Genomic DNA, 25,353 nt, shown 5'->3' on the forward strand with positions numbered 1-25,353 from the left:
TTTGGTGAGCAATGCAGCTGAGAAATCAGGGTCTAGCATCAGAGATGGTTGGGTCTCGGAGCTTAGACAGTAGTGGAGATTTTTTTTCCCTCTTCTTCTCCAGGATGATTTTGTCTTTTGGCTTCATCCTCTGACAATTCCCGCCACTGACACTACTGTCTTCTATCAGTTCAGCATCCTGCAGAAATAGAAAGCCACTTTCCCGATGGCTTTGGAAACATCCCAGCTCAGGGCACATAGCTATTCCTGGCCCAGTTGCTATAGCTGGAGGACTGAATGGGTTATCACACTGCCGTGCACGCTAAAGCCTGGAACAGTGGAACAGGGTCTGGTCTCTGGAGACCCTGGTAGTCTTCCAGGAAACCCAAGGGGGCACAAAGTCCTAGTCCCACCTGTTCACCTCCACCGGAACTCAGACATCCAAGTGAGCCATTGTGCTTGCCCAGTGAGCCTGTGGGGTCCTGGGCCTTGCCTGGCACTTATCTCACAGGGAACCGACACAGTGCTGGGGAGGAAAGTCACCACCAAAGTCAAACGAGGGCCTGAGTGGTCCAAAACAGCTGATTTTTCCGCTCTCGGGAACTCAGGTGAGAAACGAGTCATTCCTGTTAAATCGCTTGGTAATTTGGTCTCCTTAAATATCTGGAGCATGAAGGAGATAAATATCACCCATCTATATCCCTACTGACGGTCACCCTGCACCTTCCAGATGACATCCCCCAGATTCTTGCTTTTCATCCTTTCAGATTCTTGCTTTTCATCCTTTGGGTAGCGAGTGAGGGCTGCCACCAACCTGGCCTCACAGTGCTACCCACCTCCCAGAGGTCATTACCTGGACACTTCCCACGGCACTGGTGGGCATGGTGAGGTCTTGGCAGGAAGCTCAGGGGATGGTGACAACCCTGGAGGATGGTCTGTCAGTGTCCCCAGGAAGCCAGGGGCCAAGTTTCCTGCAGCAGCCACCATGTTGTGCTTAACAATCCTTCACCCAAGACAATATGTCACAGGCTTTCTACTCCAGTGCCCGGCACTCAGGGATGCAGAACACAGTACATCACACACACACACCACACACCAGAAAGAGAGAAAAGAAACAACATTTCTCTCTCTCACTACGTGCGGCCTTAGCTCTGACTATTGGTTGAGACAGTCCAGTCATGGAGAGCCTTGGGCTCCATATACATGGCAGCCCTTTGGTTCCCAAGGCAGAGAATTCCAAAGTCGGACAAGTCCCTCAGGCCCGAGCCTTCAGCATTGTAGGCAAGGAGAGGCCGAAGAGATCCCCCCTTAGTGAGGAGCAGGATGTGAGGTACTGCACCTGGGTGGTGTGTTGGCCACCACAGGGTGGTATGAGGCAGTACAACTTAAGTGGTAGCCCCAGAGAACTCCAGGTGGCCTATTGCAACCTGTGTTGATGTTGGAAAGAGCCAGCGTCTCTTTGCATCAGATTGTCCCCAGGACATCGAAGGTGTGATAGAAGGTAGGATTCTTCCCATGCATGCTGCTGGAGAAACTGGTCCAGAGACTGCGCTGACTCTGTCCCAAGTCACCCAGTGTGTCAGCCCCATTCCAGGAAGATGAGCCTCAAACACAACTACCTCTGTGGTCAGACACATGAGCTACTTGTAAGGTCCTCCTGGCCTCTCTGCCTTCCCTTCTGAGCTCCCAAGCCATTGTGTTACCTCGGTCCTGTTAAACCAGGGACCCTGAAGACCACAGTGGAAGATGTGTGTCCTTTCGGCCCTGGATAGCCTGGGCCACAGCCATGCCTGTCCTTTCTCAGGCCAGGAGCTTAGCCCAGCTTGCCTCTGGCTCTCCTCCAGGATGAGGGGACCAGGCCTGCCAGGTCGGGGTGGTGGTGGGGGTGTAGATCTATTTTGGAACCTGGGACCCTGCAGAGGCCTGGAGGAGCCTGTGACCCAGAGAACCAACAGCCCCTTCTGGATTCTGTTTATTTTCATTTAACAAGCACAGTATGTCCCTGGTGGAAAGTGCTCCCCAGCTGGGGCAGAGTCCACGGTCAGCTCCACAGGCATTTCCCTGGGCAATTTCTACATGTACAGAGGCTTTCAGTGATGTTTTCCTAAAATGCGTATACACACACACACACACACACACACACACACACACACACACACACCCATGAGGGCTAGTCTCTAAACCATTTTTAAATTTTATTTTACTTATTTCAGATTTCTTTTGGAAAAAGGTCATAGCAAACCACCCCGCAGTGCACACACCCTTCACTTAGATCAAGAGTTTTTAAATTTGTCTTTAGCTTTGAGAGGACTGCAGTAGCCAAGGCAATGCAGGCATGCACCTTCACAGGCTGCTCGGTTCCTATGGATATGTACAATTGATACCGGCACTTTAGTATTTTCTGAAGGCAGGCAGGCAGTCTTTGGTGGGATGTGTTTTACTGCCCGCTCTTTCCAGCTCACTCTTTCCAGGTCTGTCTAGATTGCATATCCTGGCTTGGCCTCAAGCCTAGGGTCATTTCCCTCCTGCTGGGGGGTGCTGTGTCCTGTAATTATACCCCGTGTTCCTTCAGCCCTGCAGAGGGATCCTGGCTCCATTCAGGAGCGTTTGCTTTTCCTAGTGAATTTGTGTCTTTCCCTCTCCAGAGCCTTTTGGCCCAGAGCAAGTGTCCAGTGTCTAAGGGACTGAGTGAAGGGTGTCCCTGCTGAGATGTGGCTTTACAGGATACTCCCCACCCATCTGGGTCACCACTCCACCTGCCGCTGGTATTGTCCAGTTTTACTTTTGTGACTATCTGGAGGTTGGGAATGGACCTGTGCACATTTCTAACTCTCTCTTCCTACTTGATGACACACAAGAATGACACACTTTCCTCAGCACAATCTTCTGTCATTGTGTTTGTAGTGGCCTAGGCCTCCTCGCCTCCAATGGGAGTTCTCTATGTGCCCCCTATTGTTGGACAGTGGGTTATTTCTGTGGTAGGCCTCCCCACAAGCCCAGGAACGCGTTCCTCTCCCATGTCCCCGTGCCCTCAGCTCAACCTATGAAGAAGTAAGCTCTCTTCCACAGCCCTTGAGTCTGCTTTTGGCCCTGCGACCTGCATTGGCCAGAGGGACACTTTCAAACAGAGGCCTACAGAAATTTGGCCTGGCCTGGGGTTTGTTCTACTTCCTTGGAACCCTGTGGCCACCTCATGAGTGAGACTGAGCTAACCCGCTAGAGGACAAGACATATGACCAAGTAAGTCTTCCTGTCACTCCACCTTAGACCGACAGACTGGATCATCCTGGACTCTGGAGCCCACGTGAATCACAGAGGAGGACACTGGTTCTTCAAGACACCCACTCTGGGGGTTTGTGAGGAAACAGGAGCCAAAGCAGCTCTGGTCAGCCAGTCCACAGGCTGTGAGCCTCAGACTCTAGACGGGTGAACACGAGTATGCCTCCAACTGTCACTGGGATGGAATGAGCCGTGCGTGTGGGTGCAGTGCAGGGAGGACTCAATCCCCACAGTTCCTGCCACTGTCGGGTCTCAGACATGACCAGTGACCTCTCTGCTTCTTCTTGATTGCTCTATTCTGAGTTCGCTAGTCTGACGGAGTATTCTGGAAGATGCAGATACGGAACTGTAAGACTGAGCATGACAAATCCTCCGGCTGAACAGCCCCCACTCCTACTGCAGAGAAGCTCCCTAACCCTTCACCTCGTGTCCTTACAGAGGACACCAGGCAGGGCTCCCTTTGAAGATGTCACCAAAGATGGAGCAATGTGAATGCAAGCTATTGCCAACCAGGACCATGGCCACCACCAGAGGCTGGGAAGATGCAGGGAGGGACCGGCTGAGTCCCAGAGGGAGACGTATAGTGATGACAGGATTCTGGTCCCGAAGCTCTGGGCGAGCCCACTTTTGTCATTTCAGGTAGCACTCCAGTCACGTCAGGTAGCCTGGAAAAGGGACTTACTAAAATCCACTGACTAATATGGCTACCAAGAGAGGCTTTCTGGGCACTGGGCACATACTCGGTTTGTCATATCCATTTGTTCCTGTTTCTGTCTGCTTTGTGCCCAGCCCTCTTTCCAGGCAGTGCCCACTCTACACGGATGGGAAGAGCAGGCACTGAGAGACACCTGTGTGGTAGATGGCCCCAGGGAGATTCTTCAGCTGTCACCTGAACCTAAAGGGGTCCTCCCACCCCCACCACTACCCCGCCCATGCCTGTGGGGATTGGTTGTTGTCTGCCTGGAGCCTACTCTTCCCAGTGGGATAGGGAACTGGAGCAAACCCAGAGCCTTCAGTATCCTAGAGCAAGACTCCAAGTGGATCGATCACACAGTTAAAAACCTCTTGTTTAATCCCAGCACTTGGGAGGCAGAGGCAGGCAGATCTCTGTGAGTTCAAGGCCAGTGTGGTTTACACAGTAAAACGAAGGACATCCAAGGCTGCAGTGTGTGTGTGTGTGTGTGTGTGTGTGTGTGTGTGTGTGTATCTTAAACAAACCATAATCAACAACAATCACATATCCCAGTTTGTGAAGTGCCCCACAGGCTCAGGCTTTGAACGCAGCTGTGCTATGTTGGCTGCAGCGCCTTAGGCGACGTGGCCTGTCTGGTGGAGGCAAGTCATGAGGGTGGCGGGAATGTCTGTCTGACCGTAAGTAGTTTCTGTCAGGTGTGATCTCAGAGTCGCAAAATCAAGTCACAGGACCTGTGACTCAAGACAAGAGGCTCATGAGTTGAACTTCACCAAACTTAGTCAGTTTACATTTTAAAAATTATTAGTGTAAGACAATAAAAAGGAAAACCACAGAAAAATTTTGCAAAAATATGTCTCTGATGGGAGAGTTAGATACTTGTGAAGAGGCATCCAAATCCAATAATAGAAAAACCCAATAAAACAGGCAAGCCGGGTGGTGGCGGCACACGCCTTTAATCCCAGGACTTGGGATCTCTGTGAGTTCTAGGCCAACCTGGTCTACAGAGCAAGTTCCAGTATAGCCCCAGAGCTACCCAGAGAAACTCTTGTCTCAAAAAAAACAAAAAAACAAAACCCAAACTAGTGAGACTTCTAGAAATCTGCCCTGGGCCCTGGCTGGCCCAGTGAGCCAGTGGCTGTGGTCTAGGTCCCTGCAAGCCCTACAACTGTCCTGCTTCCAAGCCCCGGAGCCTCCCGCACCTGCCCAGGGCACTGTACTGTGTACTCTGCCCTCACTGCCTCTTCACAGACCATTTTCTCACTCAAAGGCTGTTGCTTAGCTCTTGGGGCCAGGGTAGCAGTGCCAAGGGGCTGAGAGGCACTGACATCTTCCAGTTCCCGGCCCTCAGATGACAATCTGGGTGTAGACACTTGAGGCTGGTGTTTACCATACTCCCACAGTCAGTGACGGACACTGACAACAAGAGTGACAGGGAGACAGTGAAAGGTTTGGTGTCCATGACCCTCAGTTTCCTCACCTGCAAAATGGGTCTAGTCCCGTACTCACCAACCACATGTTATTACAGGGGGATGATACTAGATCTGCATTCAACACCATCAGTTCTTGGAACAAGGGTTGGCCAGATTCACACTGTGGGCATTGTTATCATTGTCATTCGGCTGCCAGAACATTTACCAAGGACTTCCCAGGGGCTAGGGTCTCTGTGGCTGAGGACAATGCAGTGACTGAAGGAGTCCTAATGAGCCCCAGGGGTAGAACCCGCTCAGTCCACATCACTGACTCACGTGGTCTACACTGCAGACTACGACTCATTGCTGCCAAATCTGTCCACACCACAGACTCTGTGTGCACTACCGAGCTGGTCCACACCTCTACACGCCACGCCAGCTGCCGATAATGGCGTACTTCAGGCTCTGGATTCACGCACCCTGGTTCATCATCCGCCCCCCAGATTAGTAAACCCAGGGAAGTCACCCCATCTCCCACACTCGTCTCCGCCTGCTACAGACTGTGGCTGGCTCCACAATCCGCAGGCAGGTGCAGCAGCCGTGCAGAACATGGGCACCATAGGCTCTTGGAAGGCAGAATCAAGCTCCATGGGCTAGAAGTTCAGACAGACAAATGTTTATCTAAGGCTCACCTCTGTGGCATCGGTGGTTTTCTGAAACAGAAGGCAAAATCTTGTGGACCCCTGAGCTGCTCCAGCTGCCTGTTTTTGTCCGTTTCTCCATGGCTGAGTATCGGCTGCTGCAGAGCCCAGCTCCTTGGTCCATCATCTCCCACCTCAGGCTACTGACACCAGACTGGGCTTGCCATTGGCTATGCAGGACCTGCGTTTCTCCTGCTCCTCCACCCAGGCTTCCTGTGTGCTCTCTGAGAGGCCTTCTTGAATGCCCAGAGACCTGCACCCTGGAGTGGGACCCAGGCTTGGCTAACTCAGAGCACAATCCTCTTCCGGGGGCTGTGCAGTCAAATGCGTCTTTTCCTGTCATCTCTATGACAAGCTCAGCTTGGGACATGTGGGAGAGCATCACCTGCAGGGAAGACATTTGCTACTCAGGTCCAAGCGGCTGATGTGTCTGTGCCTTCCTGCTTCCTCTTGCTTTGAAGGTGAGTGTGTAGCCTGGATTGCACACCGTCGTGCAACCCTGACAGAAAGCAGGGTAGGCGGCAGTGGTTGTATATGTGTGTGTGTGTGTGGGGGGGTGAAGGCACATAAAAAAAATAAAAAAAAAAACCCAAAACCTGCTGGACCCTAAGTTCACACTCTCAGCTAAGAGAAAACTGAACTCATCTCTGCAATACCACACAGGATTCCTCTTAGGGATAACAGAAAACATTCCAAGGGATTCTCCTCATGTCTCAAATCCTCTGAAACCCTAGAAATACACTAATTGGTTCCAGCAGCCACTCTTTCTCATGCTGACCTCCTGCGCTATTCAAGTGAGTCCTTTGGGGGATTAGATGCGGCTCATTTGGTAGAGTGTGAAGTCCTGGGTTCGAGCCCCAGCACCACAGTGGTGGTGTATGCCTGAGGTCTTAGATCCCAAAGGTGAAGGTGGAAGGTGGAAAGGTTAGAAATGTAGAGTCGTCCTCAGCAAGTTCAAGGCCAGCCTAGCTCAAAACAGCAAACCACCACCACTACAACAAAGGGATTTCCATCCTCTGTGGGACAGTGGGTCATGTGACCACCTGACTCTGAGTGGCCACCCTCGCCGAGGAGATGAGTGTGTGTGGACAGTCCACAGGATAGAATCAGGGAGGGTCTTCCCACAGAGTAGTGATGTGGGGGCCACGCTTCCAGTCCTGGATCAGCAGGATGGTTAGCACCTTGTTCCTGGCTGCCAGTTCCATGGCAGACCCTGGAATGTGGAGGCTCTAGCTTCAGGCTCCACCAGGCTTTTCCTGTGGGTGGAATTTCCCTGGGAATAAAGTTTGAGCCATATAGCATGAATCAGACGCACAGTGTTCTGGCCTCCAGGCTCGGTTTTGCTTGCTTGGTCATGGAGTCATACTGTTTTGTTGTTGTTGTTGTTGCTGTTGTTTGTGGGTTTTTTTCAGCCCTTGAGATACTGAAGGCTGAGGATCTCTTCTCTGAACTACCCCATCTTTCTCCCCATCCCTACACCCCCTTCTTGCACCCCTCTAATCCACCATCCCTATAGTTCTCAGGCCAAGTGGACCTGAGTTCAAACCTGCCCCCATTCCATGCAGGTGGGCAGTTTTTGTGCCACACACCTGTTTACACGGGTGCCTGCCCTGCAGGTCCCAGGACAGCTGCACTGAGGGTATTAGCTCTCTGAACTCTGCCCAGCAACCCGTTCTATGGCTCTAGGCCTAGTGCTGAAGAATCTAGAGAAGCAACACCCCACCCAGGTCTCCCTGGCATTCATCCCTAGCCGGACTTGCTGAGGAGGCATCTCTGGCTGAGCTCCTGTCCCCAGGTCTCCATTTCTGCGCTGACTGATTTTATGTCAACTTGACACAAGCTAGGATCAGCTGAGAGGAGGGAACGCCAAGTGAGAAAAGAAAAAAAAAAAAACCGCCTCCACAAGATTGGGGTGTAGGCAAACCTGTAGGGCATCTTCTCAATTGGTAATTGATGGGGAGGGAGTTAGCCCATTGTGGGTGGGGTCAGCCCTGGGCTGGTGGTCCTGGGTTCTACAATAAAAAGCTGACTGAGCAAGCCATGGGGGAGCGAGCCAGTAAGCAGCCCTCCTCTATGGCATCTGCATCAGCTCCTGGCTCCAAATTTCTGCCCCGCTAGAGTTCCTGTACTGATTTCCTTCTGTGATGGACAGGGATGGGAAAGTATAAGCCAAATAAACCCTTTGCTCCCCCAAATTGCTTTTGGTCATGGTATTTTTTTTATCACAGCAGTAGAAACCCTAACCAAGACACGTCCTGTTCCTGGGGCTCATCGAAAGATGGGGGATCCTGAGGTGCTGGAATTTGGGGGTTGGGCTAGGGTCTGTCAGGGCTGCCAATTCTTTCTCCAGGGCTTTCCGGGCTGAGCACTGGCAAGTTTGGCACAGGTTTCCCCCATGTCACTCCCGTACCCTCTTCCTGGAGCCCTCAAAGGTCTGCAGAACAATGGTAGCCCATCCCAGCACCTCCTTACTGGCAGCAATGGGGCAGGCAGGCAAGAGACGCCCCCAAGAACCCTGGTGACCGCTCTGTGGAGCCCAGGCCAGATGTTTCTAGAGCCTTTCCCCCGCCTGGACTGCCAGACGGCGCCCAGGCAGGCAGAGGGTCTGGCGACAAGACAGGACACTAGCCATAACAAGGGTAGTAATCACAGAGCTACTGCAGCATCCAAGGGCATCGAGGGGCCAGGGCTGGCAGGCGGAGGCCATCCAATCCTGGCTAAGGTAGAAGGAAGATGTAGCACTGAGGTCAGCCAGCTTCACAGATGAGAGCTTAAGGCCCTGGGTGGGTGGAGCCTTCCCTGAGCTTCCTGCCCTTGCTTTCCCCAGGTCAGGCTATCAGCATGCTCTGTGGGATAGCACCGGGTACCTTTGCAGCCACGCTCACAGTATGGAGAAGATGTGAGGGAACCCTGGACTTCCCCCCAGGCACAAGGTCCAGTAGGGGAAAGTAGGGCAGAGCATGTATGCAAGTAAATGAACCTTAGGAGTTTGGGGGGGGTGTGAGTGTCATGAAGACCCTAAGACATAAGACAGGGGTCTGGGAACCTCCACATTGGGGTCCACATGTAGTCCTGGAGCCTAGACATTACGGCAGAGGGAACCCCAGGGAGACTGATGAGGAGGATGCTCGGGGCAGAGGGGATAGCCAATGCAAAGGTCTTGGGGTCGGACAGCTTATCATGGGATGGAAGGAAGGGCAATGTGATCAAGTGGAGGAGGCAGGAGTGAGCGTGACCGCCAGCCTTGAGCTGTGACAAAGGAAGGTCTTACCTGAAGGCCAGCTGTGGCTGTGAGGGAGGAAGAATCACTGGAGAGACAGGTGACCAGCTGGTCCCTCCCACCCTGCCTTTTCTCTTGTTTGCACTCTGTGACTCTAGGCTCTTGGCAAGTAAGGGTTGAGCCCCCTAGGAGAGAGACTCAGGCCTGAATCCAGGCCCTCAGAACCCAGCCCACAGTCTCACCTTCCCAAAGAGCCTGGTATGTAAGGGGACAGTCTGAGAGTCCTGCCCTGGCTCGCCTTGTGACCTGCGGCTGCTCTGTGCCCTCTTTGGGCCTGCCTCCTCACTGTTCAGGGGCTAGAGTGGTGTTGCACTTGGCCACTGTCTGTCTCTGAGCAGCTTTTCAACACCCATCTCATCTGTGGAATGAGGATGGCCCCGTCCCAAGGTCACCACAAGGTAGCTGATCAGTCACTGTGGGGACTTCCCATTTTTGCCTCTCTATTATTGTTACTAGACCTGTCATCAGGATAATTGTTCAGACCCTGACCTGGGTCCCTTCTGGCTTCAAGGGGGGGGGGGCGGGTAGGTGACTCAGTAGTCAGTGTATTGTTAGGAGAACGGTTCAATCAAGTGGTGGGGGGACGGGGACAGATCACTCCTTTGGGACTGAGTCTTTCTATTTGTCCTAAAGTCTTTTTACCTGGGCGCCTACCCTCTTCTCTCACAGGGAGACACTTTCTCTTCACGTTCCTGAAGGCTGGCCCTGCCTGTGGGCTTTGTGGCTGGGAGCTCCATTAAAATGTAATTAAAATGCAGAAGGCGCCTCTGGCCAGAGCGCTGGGCTTGGTCCTAATCACTCCCAGGCGTCTTGGCGAAGTGGCCACGGGCTGCTGGCTGCCCTCATCCTCCACTGGAAGGGGCCAGTGTGGACTTGGAGTCAGGCTTCGGGCTCTTGGCCTGTGAGTTGAGGGCAGTTGGTCATGGCTCATGGGTAGAGCCGAGCAGTTGGGAGCACAGGCCATGGTGGCAGCCAGCCTGTGTGGCTTGAGATGCCGCTGTTGGCTGGCTGCGAGGGAGGTAAGTGCTCTAGGATCAGCTTCCCCATCTGGAAGATGGGATGGAAAAGCTTTCTCGGGAGAGTGACTCTGGCCCACCATCAACATTCAGTATACCCACTGGAAGTCTCCAGTCTTCCAACTCCCCTTGTCTCCTTCCCAGCTCCCCCTCTTCCTGCTACTACCACCCGCCAGATACCTGGAGCTCTGGGGAAGGAGCTCCAGTCAAACTTTAAAACTCTGTGCATACATCTACCTACTCCTGGACTACTTTCTTCCATTCCCGGATCCCAGTTCCCCAGGATGCTCACTGCACACACTGGCCAGCAGCTGTACTTCCACATAGTTACAAGGGCCCCAAACACCCTCATCAGAGACTTGAGCTGTGCTCTATCACTCGCCCAGCACAACTCTTGAGAAAACATTCTGATATAACCGCTGCTGATTCGGTGAGGAAAGCTCTGGAAGGGCGTAAGGTGGTGACTCTTTCCACGCAGCCACTCCTGGCCCCTCTTGCTGCTCGTTCCCAGCTCCTTACGAAGACAGTTCCCCAGGAGCCACACGGCACACATGGGCCAGCAGCTTCCTTTGTCCCTGAAACAATGGGTTCTGCACAGAGCCTGTCAGCACAGGGGCTCGGCCACAGCTTTTTCATCACTGCATGGTTTGCCACAGTGTGGCTAGGCCACACAGCTGCCGTTGCCGGGCAACTGATCTGGGGCTAATATCCTGTTACTAGCAGGGTAGTCGGGAAGTCCTTGCTGGTGCCACTTAGTCCACACAAGCCTGCTTCTCCAAGGGAGCATCCTAGACAGGAGGGCAGTGGACACCACGTTCTTTAATGGAGGGGTCAGCCACATTCCATCAACCCTACCAGCAGAATGGTCCAGACTGTGCCCCAGGGTAGGGTTCCCACCCCTCCCCACCACCCTGCTCCTATAAGTTACTTTTCTCACTGCTGTGATCAGACATGAGACTAGAAGTGGCTTACAGGGGTGAGGGTTTATTCTGGCGCACAGCTCGAAGATACAGTCCATGACTGCAGAGCATCCCTGACTGCAGGAGCATGAAGTCACAATGCCTCCACCGTCAGAGAGCAGAGCCAAGTGATCACTGCTGTGCAATCCATCCATCTCCTCCTTTGTTTCATTTTTGTGTATAAATATATGTGCACATGTGTGTGAACACTAGTGTGTGTTGTTGAGCGTGAACATGTGTGTGTGTGTGCTGGTGTACATACACAAGAGAGAGAAAGAGAGAGAGAGAGAGAGAGAGAGAGAGAGAGAGAGAGAGAGAGAGAGAGAGAACGGAGGTTAACGCTAGGTATCTTCTTCAATCTCTGCCCATTTTCTGAGATAGAGTCTTTCACTGAGCCTGGAGCTTCAGCTGGACTGGACTGGATTATAGGTGCGGACTGCTGTGCTCAGCTCTCTCTTTCTCTCTTTTTAAGTATAGGTCCAGGGGATCTGAACTCATGACCTCGTGCTTGCTCAAATCCTCCTCTTTTCATCTTTATGAGAGCCTAGCCCATGGGGCGGGGCTGCCTGTATTCAGTGTGTGTCTTCCCCTTACTTGGTCCTCCTTGGAGCCCTGGCTTCTACATGATCCCCAAACAAGGCCGACAATAAAAATGAGCTATCACGTGGCCTTCCCCAACCTCCAGTCCTCTCTTGCCTTCCTGCTCACTTCCAGTTGCTAGAGGTGGCAGTTCCTCTGTGACCTTGACAACCAGCACTGGTAGGGACACCAGGTTTTATCCCCACTTTGGGGGACAGTGCCATAAGTACCCACAGAACCTGGGTTCCTGGGCAGCTAGGATGGTTAAGAAATGCTTTGATGTAGGAGCTCTGGAGTCAGATACTCAGGTTCATATCCAGCCTCTGCCATCTGCATGCTGTGTGACTCCTGGCAAGTTACTCAACATCTCAGAGCCTTGGTGGGATTATCAGAAGAACCGAGATAGTAGGGGTGCCTGGTTCAGCGGCTTTGTGCAATGTGGGTGACTGAGCACGCATTGTTTGGATCTGCATTGGATGCTTCAGCTTCCGGTGTGGGGTCACCTGCCCTGTGGTATGGAGGCCAGGAGGGAGGTGGGGGGATGATTGCTCTAAGACCTTCAGGGACCTCTGGCCTGCCTGGCTTATGGAATCCTTACCAGGAGGGGAACTTGGGAAGCCGTGAGGCATGGGGCTACAGCCAGGCTGCCTGCTCCCAACCCCCATTGATCTCATGTGAGGCTGCTCTGTCCTATGGGGAGGGTGGCTAGTCTGAGGGTAACTGGCACACGAGATTTCCAGGGCTAGGGCGCACTCCACAGTTCAAGCTTGATGAGGAACAGATGTGTGCACACACCCCAGGTCCTCCTGCCCCCCTCCTGCCCTTTCCACCACCCTCTTCCACTGTCCTCTCTGCCCAGGGCACGGATAGCTTCCAGATGGACTGGCCTCTGAGCTGGCCCTCAAGTGACTCTGTCAGGGTCTCCTCAGGGGCAGCATGAACTAAGGGCCCCTCACTAGCTCTCAGTCCTTCTGGTCTTAGAGGCTACCTGACCCAGAACCTTGGTTCAACCCCAGTGACCTTGCTTAGAGGCTCAGTTTCCCCAGTTGAGAAAGCATTCTGCGTCAAGCTGCCTGCCCAAAGGATGCATCTTGTCTTGGGAAGGAGGAGGGGAAGCTCTCAAAGGCAGAGGGCCTCCCCCAACAGCCGCCTCTGGGGAAGCAACGTCCTCTGTTTCCATTTCCTATTTGTTTTCAGAGGGTGCACTCTCCAGCCATAGCAGAACACCTCAGTGTTACAAAGGACACTGTGAAAAGCTGATGTCCCCGACTCTGCCCTCCAGACCTCATCCCTGTTCCCGGAGGCCATTCTGTGGCCAGTTCCCTGTGAATCTCCCCAGGTGTGTTTCATACACATGTAAGGAAATACACAGTGAGCACTCGTTCGTACGCTTGAGCCTGTGCTGTCCCTTGCTGTCCTGACAGAACTCTTTGGAGGTGTCCCTCTACCCCTATTCTCCTATTTTGTGTGTTTTCTCCTGCATGTAAGTCTGTGCACCATGTGTGTACCTGGTGCCTTTAGAAGCTAGGGTATTGGATCCCCTAGATCTGGAGTTACAGTTGGTCAATGAGCCACTATGTGGGTGCTAGGAATCAAACCAGGTCCTCTGGAAGAGCAACCAGTGCTCTTAACCACTGAGCCATCTCTCCAGCTCTCCTGACTTCTTTCTTTAGTGGTGCTAATTTCTTGTGAAATTAGGTCTAGTCTTATACCATCTTTTCTGACAAAGCCGTCAAATTTTCAGTTTTTCTTCTTTTTTTTTTTTTTTTTTTTTGAGACAGGATTTCTCTGTAGCTTTGGAGCCTGTCTGGAACTCACCAGGCTGGCCTTGAACTCAAAGAGATCCGCCTGTCTCTGCCTTCCAAATGCTGGGATTAAAGGCGTGTGCCACCACTGCCCGGCTTCTTCCTTTACTGTTCATCCTCACTGTGAATTTGGTTCAATGTAGGCAATAATCACAATGCCATAGCTTGAATGTTGAGTGTAGTAGTTACTTTTCTATTGCTGTGATAAAACATCATGGCCAAGGTAGTTTTTAGAAGGAAGGGTTTATTTGGACTAATGGTTACAGAGGGCTAAGAGTCGGTCACCATCGGGGTGGGGAAACACCGGCAGCAGGTGGGAACAGAAACTGGAGCAGCAAGCTGAGAGCTCACATCTTGATCAGCAGCAGGAGGCAGAGTGAGAAAGCACTGGAAGTGGCGTGAGGCTTTCAAGCATCAAAGCCTGCCCCCACTGACAAACTTCCTCCTCAGTCTCCAGAATGGTGCCATCATTTAGGGGCCAAGCATTCAAACATGCAACCCTACGGGGGGCAGTTTCATCTAAACCACCACCCTAGGCCACCTTGAAATAGCCTCTGCCGTGCTTAACGTATCATCCCAATCTCAGGATATGGGCAAAATTCTGGCAAGGTCTTTGCCAGAGCGTAGCATCAACAAACAGCCTTTGATTTAATTACCGGTTGAGTCCCTGCCTCCATTCTATCGGCATTCCCGTTTCTGAGTACCCACTAGAATTGCCCATTGAGTTTTATGTAGCATGTCCTAGACATTCTCTAGCCTGCTTATCTAATTTCCTAATTCCTCTACAAACTAAGTCCAAAGACTTAAGAACCACAAGGTAAGACTTAGTCACAGCAATGGCCCTGATACCATTTTTTTGGGGCTAGTTACTTCTCCTGACTCTGTGACAAAATACTGGACAGGAGTGTAACAGTCCCCAGACCTTAGCACAACTGACACCAGGATGGAAGTACCATTCATCTGTAAAACTCAGCAGGTAGACACCACCACCTGCCAAAATAAAAACAATGACTTAATCTATCAAAGTCTGCAGTTCTGGGAAAGTCTCTAAACGTCTTAACCTTGCTTTTAGGCTTCTGCAGTTCCGCTTCTGGTTAGCTGTTTTTGTTAACTGAAGTGTGTCGGCCCAGGACATGGTCTTTGTGCTTAAAAGCTCACCCTGAGAAAGGCGCGGGGCTTCACTGGGATCCAAACACCAGGTGTAGTCACTGGCCAGCTAATAATGACTTTCTATTGGCTTAGACCTGAGCCTCAGTAGTCTTCCCTGGCGGAGATCCACAACAGAAACAGCTGTGAGGGCAAACTCACTCTGCTCATGATTTGGGTGTATTGTTGTGAGGAAGCAGAGAAGTTCGCATCATTGTAACCAGGATGGAAGGAGCAGAGGAGGGAGGAAGGGAGGGGGAAAAATATAGGGAGGGAGGGAGCGAGGGAGGGACAGAGACAGAGAGAGCCTGCACTAGTGACCTCCTCTCTTTTCCTTTGTTCCACCTGGCCCCCAGCACATGAAGTGGCGCCTCCCATACTCTGGGTAGCACCCCCACCCTTGGGAGGGAGGGAGGGAGGGACAGAGACAGAGAGAGCCTGCACTAGTGACCTCCTCTCTTTTCCTTTGTTCCACCTGGCCCCCAGCACATGAAGTGGCGCCTCCCATACTCTGGGTAGCACCCCCACCCTTGTCTTATCTTCCTCATAAAAGTCCTCACGGGCAGGAGAGATGTGCTATACTAATTTCCAGGCCACCCTCAAGCCAATCAAGCTGAGAATCAAGATTCGCCATCACAGGTGCTAATAAATGTTGATAATGAGTAAATGCAGGAGGAGATATTCAGAATCAGTCAACAGAGAAAAGCAAAGTAAGTGGCTATCATGAACAATAAAGACATTTTGAAAAATTTAAATTGCATTTTATTTTATTTTATTTTTTTTAAACATTTATTTATTTATTATGTATACAATATTCTGTCTGTGTGTATGCCTGCAGGCCAGAAGAGGGCACCAGACGCCATTAAAGATGGTTGTGAGCCACCATGTGGTTGCTGGGAATTGAACTCAGGACCTTTGGAAGAGCAGGCAATGCTCTTAACCTCTGAGCCATCTAAATTGCATTTTATTTAATGACTTTTGTGTGTGCGTACGTGTGTACACATGTGCACACGTACCATGGCACACATGTGGAGTCCAGAGGACAGCTTACGGCAGTGAATTCTCTTCTTCCACGGCATGGGTCCCAATGCTTGTCCAGTGTTGCTCAGAACCCATGAGGAATGGTTGCCACTGTGACCTCAGAGAGCTGAGTGACCTGAGCAGCTCTGTTTGCTCTCCCAGGAAATGGCTTTTCCTGTGTGGGGCTGATGGAGGAGAAGACGGCCAAGCACAGAGCCCAAGTTCAGAGACCCAGTGATCTGGTGGTCTCACAACCTCCTGCCCTCTGTCTCTGTTTCCTCCCTTTCTCCATCCCTCACCTTGACTGTGATTTATTAAAATTATTATTATTAAAATCTAGTCTACAGAAGAAGAGGTTTAAGTCGGGTGTGGTAACACTTGTCTTTAATCCCAGCACTGAAGAAGCAGAGGCAGGCAGATCTCTGTGAGTTTGAGGCCAGCCTGGTCTACAGAGCGAGTTCCGGGTCAGCCAGGGCTACATAGAAAGACCCTGACTGAACAAAATACAACAACAAAAAGAAGGGGTTCCACCGTGGGCGTTCCCAAATGAGCCCATCATTGCACTTTGTCTTTACCCCCCACTCACCGCCCATCTCCACCCACTTTCTTCTCCCTCTTTCTGGGGCTCTTCCCTGCTTCTGTTTCCCCGTCACACACAATCCATGGCCTTCTCTCCTCCTCCTCCCCTTAGACTTCCTCCCTCTCAGATCTGTTTCTGTTTCCGTGTCCTGCATTCCCGGGGGTGTGCACCTGCATTTAACCAGATTCCTCACACGAGAGAAAAACATGCTGTTTGCCTGTGCTGTACGGTTTTTATCAACTTGACACGGAGTGGAGTCACCTGGGAAGAGGAACCTTAGCTGAGGAGTTGCCACTATCAGGTTGGGCTGTGGGTGTGTCTGTCGGGCATGATTTTGATCCAGGATTGACATGAGAGGCCCCAGTCCACTGTGGGTGGTGCCATCCCTAGACAGGTGAGCCTGGGGTTGTATTAGAAAAAGTATCTGAGTAAGCCAGAGGAAGGAAGCCAAGAAGCAGGGCTTCTTTTTTTTTCTTTTTATTTTTTTTACCCCCTTTCCTCCTCCCATTTTCTCCACATACCCTCCCATCCCACCCCCATCTAATCCTCAGAGAGGGTAAGGCACATTGCTTTGTGGAAGGTCCAAGACCCTCCCTACTGTATCTAGGCTGAACAAGGTGTCCATCCAAAGAGAACAGGATCCCCAAAAGCCAGTACATGCAGTAGGGATCAATCCTGGTATCACTCTGCTAATGGCCCCACAATCTGCCCCAGCCATGCAACTGTCAATCACATTCAGAGGGACTAGTTTGGTCCTATGCTTGTTCCTTCCCAGTCCAGCTGGAGTTGGTGAGTTACCATTAGCTCAGGTAGACTGTTTCAGTGGGAGAACCCAACATGGTCTTGATCTCTTTGCTCATATTCTCACTCCTCCCACTCTTCAACTGGACTTTGGGAGCTCAGTCCAGTGCTCTGATGTGGGTCTCTGCCTCTGTTTCCATCCGTTACTGGATGAAGATTCTATGGTGATATTTAAGATATTCATCAGTCTGACTACAGGGCAAGTCAAGATCAGGCCCTCTCTCCTCTCTTGCTTAGGCAGGGTCATCCTTGTGGATTCCTGGGAATTTCTCTAGAGCCAGGTTTCTGCCAACCTTATAATGGCTCCCTCAATCAAGATATCTCTTTCCTTGCTCTCATCTCTGTCCTTCCTTCATCTTGACTATCCCATTCCCTCAAGTTCTCCTCAACCCTCCCCTTCCCCCTTCCTCTTTCCCTTCTACTCTTCCCTTCTCTCACCACCCTCATGCTCCCAATTTTGTCAGGCAAACTCTCCAGGTGGGTCACCTTATTACTTAGCTTCTCTAGGATCATGAACTATAGGCTCAATGTCCTTTGTTTATAGTTAGTATCTACTTATGAGTGAGTACATACCATATTCATCTTTTGGGGTCTGGGTTACCTCACTCAGGATGGTGTTTTCTTTTTCTTTTTTAATTTAATCTAATTTTTTTTATTTTTATTTTTATGATGGTGTTTTCTAACTCCACCCATTTGCATGCACAACTCAAGGTGTCATTGTTTTTTACTACTGAGTAGTACCCTAGACTGTAAATGTGCCACATTTTCTCTATCCATTCTTTGGTTGAGGGGCATCTAGGTTGTTTCCAGGTTCTGGCTATTACAAGCAATGCTGCTATGAACATAGTTGAACAAATGCTTTTGTAGTGTGATTGAGCATCTTTTGGGTATATCCCCAAGAGTAGTATTGCTGATCTTGAGGTAGGTTGAATCCCAATTTTCCAAGAAACACCATCACCACCATCAATGTCATTTTTATTGTTAAACTAATATGGAACATCATCACCACCGTCACTACCATTTTTATTATTAGGATGCAGATTTCCAAGTCAGACGGGTCCCACGGGGATGAATGGAAATTTCTTAAAACTAGTTGGGATGTTCATGGTTGCCTGGGGCTGGTGTCTGCAGAGGTCAGTCGCTATGGCTCTCCTGGAATGTCAGACGCTGTCTTCTGAGTCAGGTTTCTGATGTGGGCTAGAAATGGCCTGGAGCCTGGGTCTGGAGTCTAGACGTCGTGTGGTGCTGTGAAGGCCATTCCACTGAAGTTACCGTCCACTTGAGGCTGGGAGGCAGTCTCTCCCTGTCCTCCAGGACAGCAATATGCCCCCAGGTTCAGAGTGGGCTGCAAACAGGCTGGCAGTTCCTGGTTGAGGCACACCCTCTAGTGGCTGTATGTGGGAATAATAGGCAGCCCATGGTGAGCGGTCTGGTAGAGGTAAGGACAGGACAGAGTAGCAGGAACAAAGCGTCCCTTTCTGTCACTGGATCAACACTGGGGGTCAAACAACCTCACCGGCCTTCTCCGTAACAACAGAAATGGAGCATTTCTGAACTTTCCCAGCCTCCACCAGGAAGGAGGGAGAGATGGAACAAAAGAACAGTAGTAGGCAGGAAGATACCTGAAGCCCTAGGTTACGGTGGGGACCCTGGGAGAATTATTTAAACCTAAAAACATTAGAAAACATTTAAAAATACCCAGAGCCCTCATTTAGGGGCAGAATATCCGGTCCCCCACCTCATGGTGGAAAGAGCATGGCTAGATAATTCCAGGCCAGAGACCTTCCCCTCTTGTCCTGTAACAACTATGGAATTTGGAACCTCCTGTGGCCAAGGATTTAAGAACCCCAGACAGAACATATCTGTATCTCCCAGCTACACACACACACACACACACACACACACACACACACACCCCTTGGGACTGTGGAGTCAGAGCTGGAGCTGTGGCCCTCAATCCAGACCCTGGAACTCGGTGCCCTTCCCCCTCCCCCAGCTCAGTTCGCTGCTCAGCTCGTTCATAATGTATATAGGTCTGGGGTCGTTCATAATGTATATAGGTCTGGGGTCGTTCATAATGTATATAGGTCTGGGGTCATTCATAATGTATATAGGTCTGGGGTCGTTCATAATGTATATAGGTCTGGGGTGGGACACTGAAATCTAAAGCTTTAAAAACACCTCAAAGCCCAGGACATGGCTGAACCTTCCAGATGTAGGCAATGGGCTGAGTCTAGCCTCGCCTCCTCTTCATCAAAAGGAGTAACGGACGCCCCAAAGAGGCAGATGGTTTGGCCCAGACTCAGTCTGATCTTACACCAGGGTACTAGTAGGCCAGGCATAGCCATGACTCAATGAGACCATGCTTTTTCTGGAGGCTTCGGGTTTCTAAGAAGTCGAATAGAGCACAAGTGGGGGCCTGGGCTGTAACTAACTCAGGAGGCCGAGAGTTTGCTAGGAGATGTCATCTTTTGCCTCTGGCTGAAGCTCTGGTGAGCTCCCCTTCCCCTCTCTGTCTGTTGTGTACAACCAGGTGTTGGCTATCTTTTCTGAGATAAGGCTCCTTACTGACCTGCAGCCTGCCTTTTGGGGCACACTGACTGACCAGTGAGCCCCAGGCACCTGTGTGTCTCTACCTCCCCGGCACTGTGACCAAGAAGGCATGCCATTATGCCTGACGTTTTTCATGTGTGTGCTAGGAGTGAAACTCGGGTCCTGAGGCAGCACAGCAAGCAATTTAATGACAGAGCCCCCAAGCCCCCTTCTGAAGAGGATCCCGAAAGCACTCCAAAGTGAGCCCAGTCTGTCCTGTCAGTCCCCACAACCCGAACACTCTGGTGGAAGCTGCCCCAGGAAGCTTAGGCTCTGCTACAGCGAACCTATGGGCATGGTAGTTCTAACATCATCTGATGCTCAGGAAGCCTTCATGAGTTTCTTTCTTTCTTTAAAAAATATCTGAAGGTCTCAAATCAAGAATGTATTTCAGGGGTGCGAACTTCTACAGAGAAGTGGGGAGCCAGACCTGGCGAACAGGGCATCCAGCTGTTCTCAGTAGGACATCATGGAGAAACACAGCTACAGGGTCAGGGGTGGCGCTGAGGACCCTCACCTGGCAAGTGTAGGGTGAGTGTGAGGGTCACTGCCTGAGGGGTGACATGGCATCGAGTCTCTCTTGCCTGTACCGCAGCCTTCTCCAGCTATTCTCTAATCCCAGACTCCTCCCCAGCCACCACGTGGCTCCTAGGTCATCAGCAGGGGTAAGGACAGACTTGCCAATTATTTGGTTTACCTGAAGGCTCCTCCCAGTGTCCTTCCTGCCTGGGGTTGGGGGAACCCCAATGAAAGAAAACACCTAGGGTGTCCACGTAGGAGGTGGGTAAGTGGGAAGCCATCCCAATTGCTGACCCAGCAATTTCCCCAAACGCCCTCAGGCTTCCTTCACAGACTTGAGGCACTAAGTGAAGGTTGGGTGTGTAAGCCTGTCGCTTCCCAAGCGGTCAGTTTTTCCGTGGGTATGATGGGCAGGCAGGAAGCAAGGTGGTGAATAGAGTGGGCGGGGCCAGCTCTAAACTCCCTTTAGTTTCAATAGCCTTTGAGATGAGATGAGAGACTTAGTCTCATCTCGTTTTTTATAGCAGCCCCACCTGACTCTGTGCATGGGTCCCCAAAGGCCTTGGGAGGGGGTCAGCTGGGGAAGGGTCATGGGCACTATGAGAGGGAGATCGGAGGGGGGCGCTGAGGGTATGTTGCAGGTACTTTCAAAGGGATGTGTTGGTGGGCCTGAGGTCACTGTCCAGCCAAAGGGCCCCTAGTGACTCCTACACCACCATCCTGAACAAGGGGCTCAGGCTAGACCTCGGGAGATTCTGGAACGCATCCCAGGTGGCCTCATCCCAGAGGCAACGGCTGAGTGCTCCCAGGACTAGTCAAGTCACACTCATCCCTAGTCCTCCTTAATTTTAACTCTGCAAAGGTGGGGTCAGGACAGGGTCACAGAAAGATCTAGAAAAAATGTTTGCTGAGGTGTACAGAGCCACATGGGGGGATATAGGCTCCGTCTCTTACGTGTGTCTGTGTACGGGGTGGGAGTGGACAGAAGAAGCGAAAGCAGAGCAGGAGGAAATGAAAAAAAAAAAAAGGTACATGAAGAGGGAAAGGTCCGAAGACGGAAACAAGGAATTCCGAAAAGAAAGGGAGGGGGAGAAGGAAAGGAGGTGAAGAAAACACGGGGGAGAGACAGGTAGAAAGAGCGAAGGATGTGGATAAAGAGCAGGGCAGGGGGCAAGGGAAGAGGCCACAGGGGAAGAAGGCAGCAAGCCAAGGGCAGAGGTAAGAGGCCAGAGGTGGAGAGGGGTCACTGTGAGCCAGGCAACTGCGGCCTGCGCTCCAACTTCCTGTCCTTGCGCTGGCGTCGATCCTTCCGATCCTTCCGGTCCTTCCGGCTCTTCTGCCTGGGGTTTCTCTCTGCAAGAGAACACAGGTCCATGGAGGTCCTGAGAGATGAGGGAAGCCCAGATATTCCCAGCAGGCTCTGAGTGCTGGACTCAGAGTCCCCCTGTTTTAAATTAGAGGCTGCAGGTGAAACTGCTCAGGACAGACTACTCCTTGGAGATTCCTAGGAGGATACTGGTTTGAGGAGGGAATGCCTGGAGCCGAGGTGGAGTCGGGCAACATCCTGTAAGGGCTGAAGGACCACTTGGATCAGCACCTGTCAGGATTTTGAATGGCCGCCCAGGGCTCCCCATGCCACTCCACACATGTACTACATGTTAATAAGGCTTCCTGTCTCCTTTACACAAAGTCCCTGTCAGCTTCCCAGCTACTTTCAGCCAGGGCCTGCTCCCACTAGCAGCCTGGTAGCTCGAGACCCTGAGATTTAGCTGCTCTTGGTGCGGGCCAGATGACCCAGAGAGTATTGAGTAAATCCACGCAATGCGAGCGAAAACTACTATATCTATCCCATTTGACAGGCAGGGAAAGGGGTTGGCTTCAGCTACTCCCACAGGACAGGGGGCTGGCTGCAAATCCCAGACCCAGGTCTCAGACAGCAGCGTGTCCCACCAATCCTGGAGGAATACAGTCCAGTGTGAACACTGGATCAGTCTCGTTTCTCAGATAAGATGACCAAAGGCTGGCCAGAGGATTAACTTGCTCAGCAGCCTAGAGTTCCTGGAACCAGTTCTGATTTCCCTTCAGAGAAGCTCATCTGGGCTAAGGCTAGCTGGGTGGCTAGTGGCCAGATGGCTTAGGGTGTAGCAGAGATCCCAGCATGCTGTCTTTAGGAGAGCTCAGTATCATGACAGGGTCCTCTGGCAGCCTTCTTCAGCAGCTCCTTTTTGGTCACTTTTTTTTATTAGGCCTGTCTGAGCTTCCCTGTGGTACTCCACGCTGCTTGCACGCCTTTCTAGGTATCTGCCAGCTCCCTGGAGCAATCTTCCCAGATGAGGGTATTCCCCATCCTTCTCCTATGCCAGCCCGCTGCCTATGCACACCTCCATCTACACCCATGCACCCTCCCACCCACCCATGCACCCTCCCACCCACCCATGCACCCTCCCACCCACCCATGCACCCTCCCACCCACCCATATACCCTCTCACTTATCTAGCCAGGCGCTCACAAAACTACCTACTTACCATCCACTTACCCTCTCACCCGTGTCCTCCAACCCATGCACCCACCAACCCACCCATCTACCCACTCACCTAACTCTCTACTTACCCACCCATCTGCCTACCCGGTACTCACACAACTACCAACCTTGGCACTCCCTCACCCATCCACCTCTCTTCCCTGCACCCACGCACCTACTCATCCCACACAGTGGACATCTGGGTCCCGCTCCAGCATCAGAGTCAGCCTCACCCTCCAGAGACCACAGACAGCTGCAGAAGGAGCAAGGCTCTCCCCTAGCGGCGTCAGTGCTATGACACGAGGTGACACGAGAGGATTCCGAAGGAAGGGGACCTCGGAAAACCTCTGAGTGGAAAAGGTGCCAGGGCTGAGGCACATACCAGCAGGCTCTGCAGGCTTCTGGGAACGCATACATACACTCAGCATACACCACTCACAGCAATAATCACAGAGTGTCTGCGGCCGCAGCTCCTAGGGTCACCATCTAAAAAGGGCTCTCCTCGAGTTTTGGGTGTACAGTCTCACCTAGACTCCACTCTCCGCCCCAACTGCCCATTGTGTATGTGTGGGTAGTGATGGGGGTAGGAGAGTCCCTAGATTCAAATTCTGCCTCTGCATAGCCCCATCTGTGTGTCCTGTGACCTGGCTTCATGTCTTCACTGTTGACTATGACTTAGAGTCTTCTTTGCCCACTGATTAACGTTTGGCCTCTAGGTTCACCTACTCTTGGCTATGTGATCCTGGGCTCTGTGGGCCTCCATCTCCTAAAATGGGATAGTAACCATGCCTACATCATAGTCACTGTGCAGATCAAGTGAGCCAGTGACTATAGAGAATCTAACACACCATGCTCATATCCTTAACATTGCTTTTTCATGCCGATGCCTCTCATACTTCACAACCCTCTCTTTTGGGGTTCTTAGTGGTCTCCATTGGAAATCTGTGGTCTTGTCTGCCCAAGTGAAGGGGCTCCTGCGGTATTTAGTGGGGTGGTATAGGCATAGTCTCCCATTCTACTCTTGCATAGCTGACAACATTGATTCTTCAGAGCTGAGATCTCTTCGCTCACGTGTGCCTGGGGTTTTAGAGTGTTTCACTCAAATCTCTATGGCAACCTCGGCTCTCTGGGACTTGTCTCCAACTGATCCCTGGATGCTGGGTCAAGCACCTGCTTCTTGGCATTGCTTCTCCTTTGTATTACAGGATGGGCACTGCACTGCATTGCACTCCCAACCCCCACTTCTTGGGCTTTCCCAGGAACTCCACTAGAAACAACAGCTTGTTCCAAAGTCCTTGCAGCATAGGGGTCTGGGCACTGCAAATCATTCTTCCTACTGTATTTGGGACCCTTCTCTGTAACTACTTCACAGGGTAATGCTTAGTTCTCAGGAAGGGCTGGCAGGCAGAGGCCTTTCTGGTGGTCTTGCAGATGCCATCTGTGGGGATGTCTCTGTCTCTGGACGCTAGAAATCACCCATGGGTGTTTCCCATGCAGTCCCGCAGGCTTAGTACTCACCTCCTGGGCAGGGCCTCTTTATAGAACATTTTCTAGACTCTGATAACACTTGGCAACTCGCCGTCCCCTCCTGCTTGCCTGGGCCAGTCTCCCGCACCCGGGTTTCTAGGCCCCAGCCTGAGCCGCAGGTCTTCCCATTGTGTATGCAGGGACTCCAGCTGCCCCATGGGCTTGGCTCACACTCTTCTGTGGGTGAAGGGAGACAGACAGGTGAGTCAGTTGGTAGTGTTTGCCTGTTGGCTTCAAGGACCAGGGATCTGAGGAGCTCTGCCTGCAAGGGACTCGGTGTATTGCTGGATGCAGAGAACACACATAGAGACCACTGCTTGCAGGAGCCTGCAAAGACCCCTACCAAGGCTGTGCTAGAAGCCAGAGCCGGCTCCTGCCAGCAAAGCAGAAGGTTTCCCAGGGGAGGTAACAGAGTTGAATTAAGCCTCCCATGGCTGGCATGATCTGAGAGCCCAAGTGGCTGGAATTCAGAAAGGGGCAGGGATTAGGGACAGACACAGAGGTAGCTGACTGCTAAAAGGTCCTCAGGATCAGGGTTCTATCTTTGAACTTGACCATATGCCTTTTAACAACTGTAGAAGGTCAAAGCCACCCGGTGCTATTGTGAGGGACAATGAGGTGATGGACAGAAAGTTCTCAGAAAAGGAAATTTCAGAATCATTCCAATCACTTCTGAGCAGGAGGCAGCACCCAGCTCTGGGGACAGTGAATGTCCCACCTTGCAGTCTTAGGTGCTGAGGCCTGGAGCAGGAACTGGTATACAGAGCAGGTTGGGAACAGGTCCCTAGACCCGAGGTACCTATGCTGCCACTACCCAGTGGAGTCACCTGACAAGTCAAGACTGATCACTTACTGTGAGACCCAGGGTTGTATGTACAGAAGGGCAGTTGCAGAGGACACACCCGCCTGCCTCCCAGAATGCACTTGCCTCCCTCCCAGAATGCAC

General features: G+C 51.7%; 1 protein-coding gene across 2 annotated transcripts in view; it reads right to left on the minus strand.

Annotated features, from left to right (window-relative positions):
* Nucleotides 1-20,263: 20,263 nt before the first annotated feature.
* Rspo4 (R-spondin 4) overlaps nucleotides 20,264-25,353 on the minus strand; it is a 35,506-nt gene continuing 30,416 nt past the window's right edge. Inside the window, exons 4-5 of one of the 2 annotated variants that reach the window (XM_050151246.1) lie at nucleotides 24,399-24,584; nucleotides 20,264-21,712 (exon numbers count right to left, since the gene is read on the minus strand). In XM_050151246.1, the coding sequence (XP_050007203.1) occupies nucleotides 21,603-21,712; nucleotides 24,399-24,584 (296 nt within the window). In that variant the 3' untranslated portion in view covers nucleotides 20,264-21,602. The remainder of the gene's footprint in view (nucleotides 21,713-24,398; nucleotides 24,585-25,353) is intronic. The other variant, XM_050151247.1, reaches the window with a different exon arrangement.

The sequence above is a fragment of the Alexandromys fortis genome, unplaced genomic scaffold (assembly GCF_014885135.2).
Source record: "Alexandromys fortis isolate MF-2015 unplaced genomic scaffold, M_Fortis_MF-2015_v1.1 scaffold_27, whole genome shotgun sequence".
Classification (NCBI taxonomy): domain Eukaryota; kingdom Metazoa; phylum Chordata; class Mammalia; order Rodentia; family Cricetidae; genus Alexandromys; species Alexandromys fortis.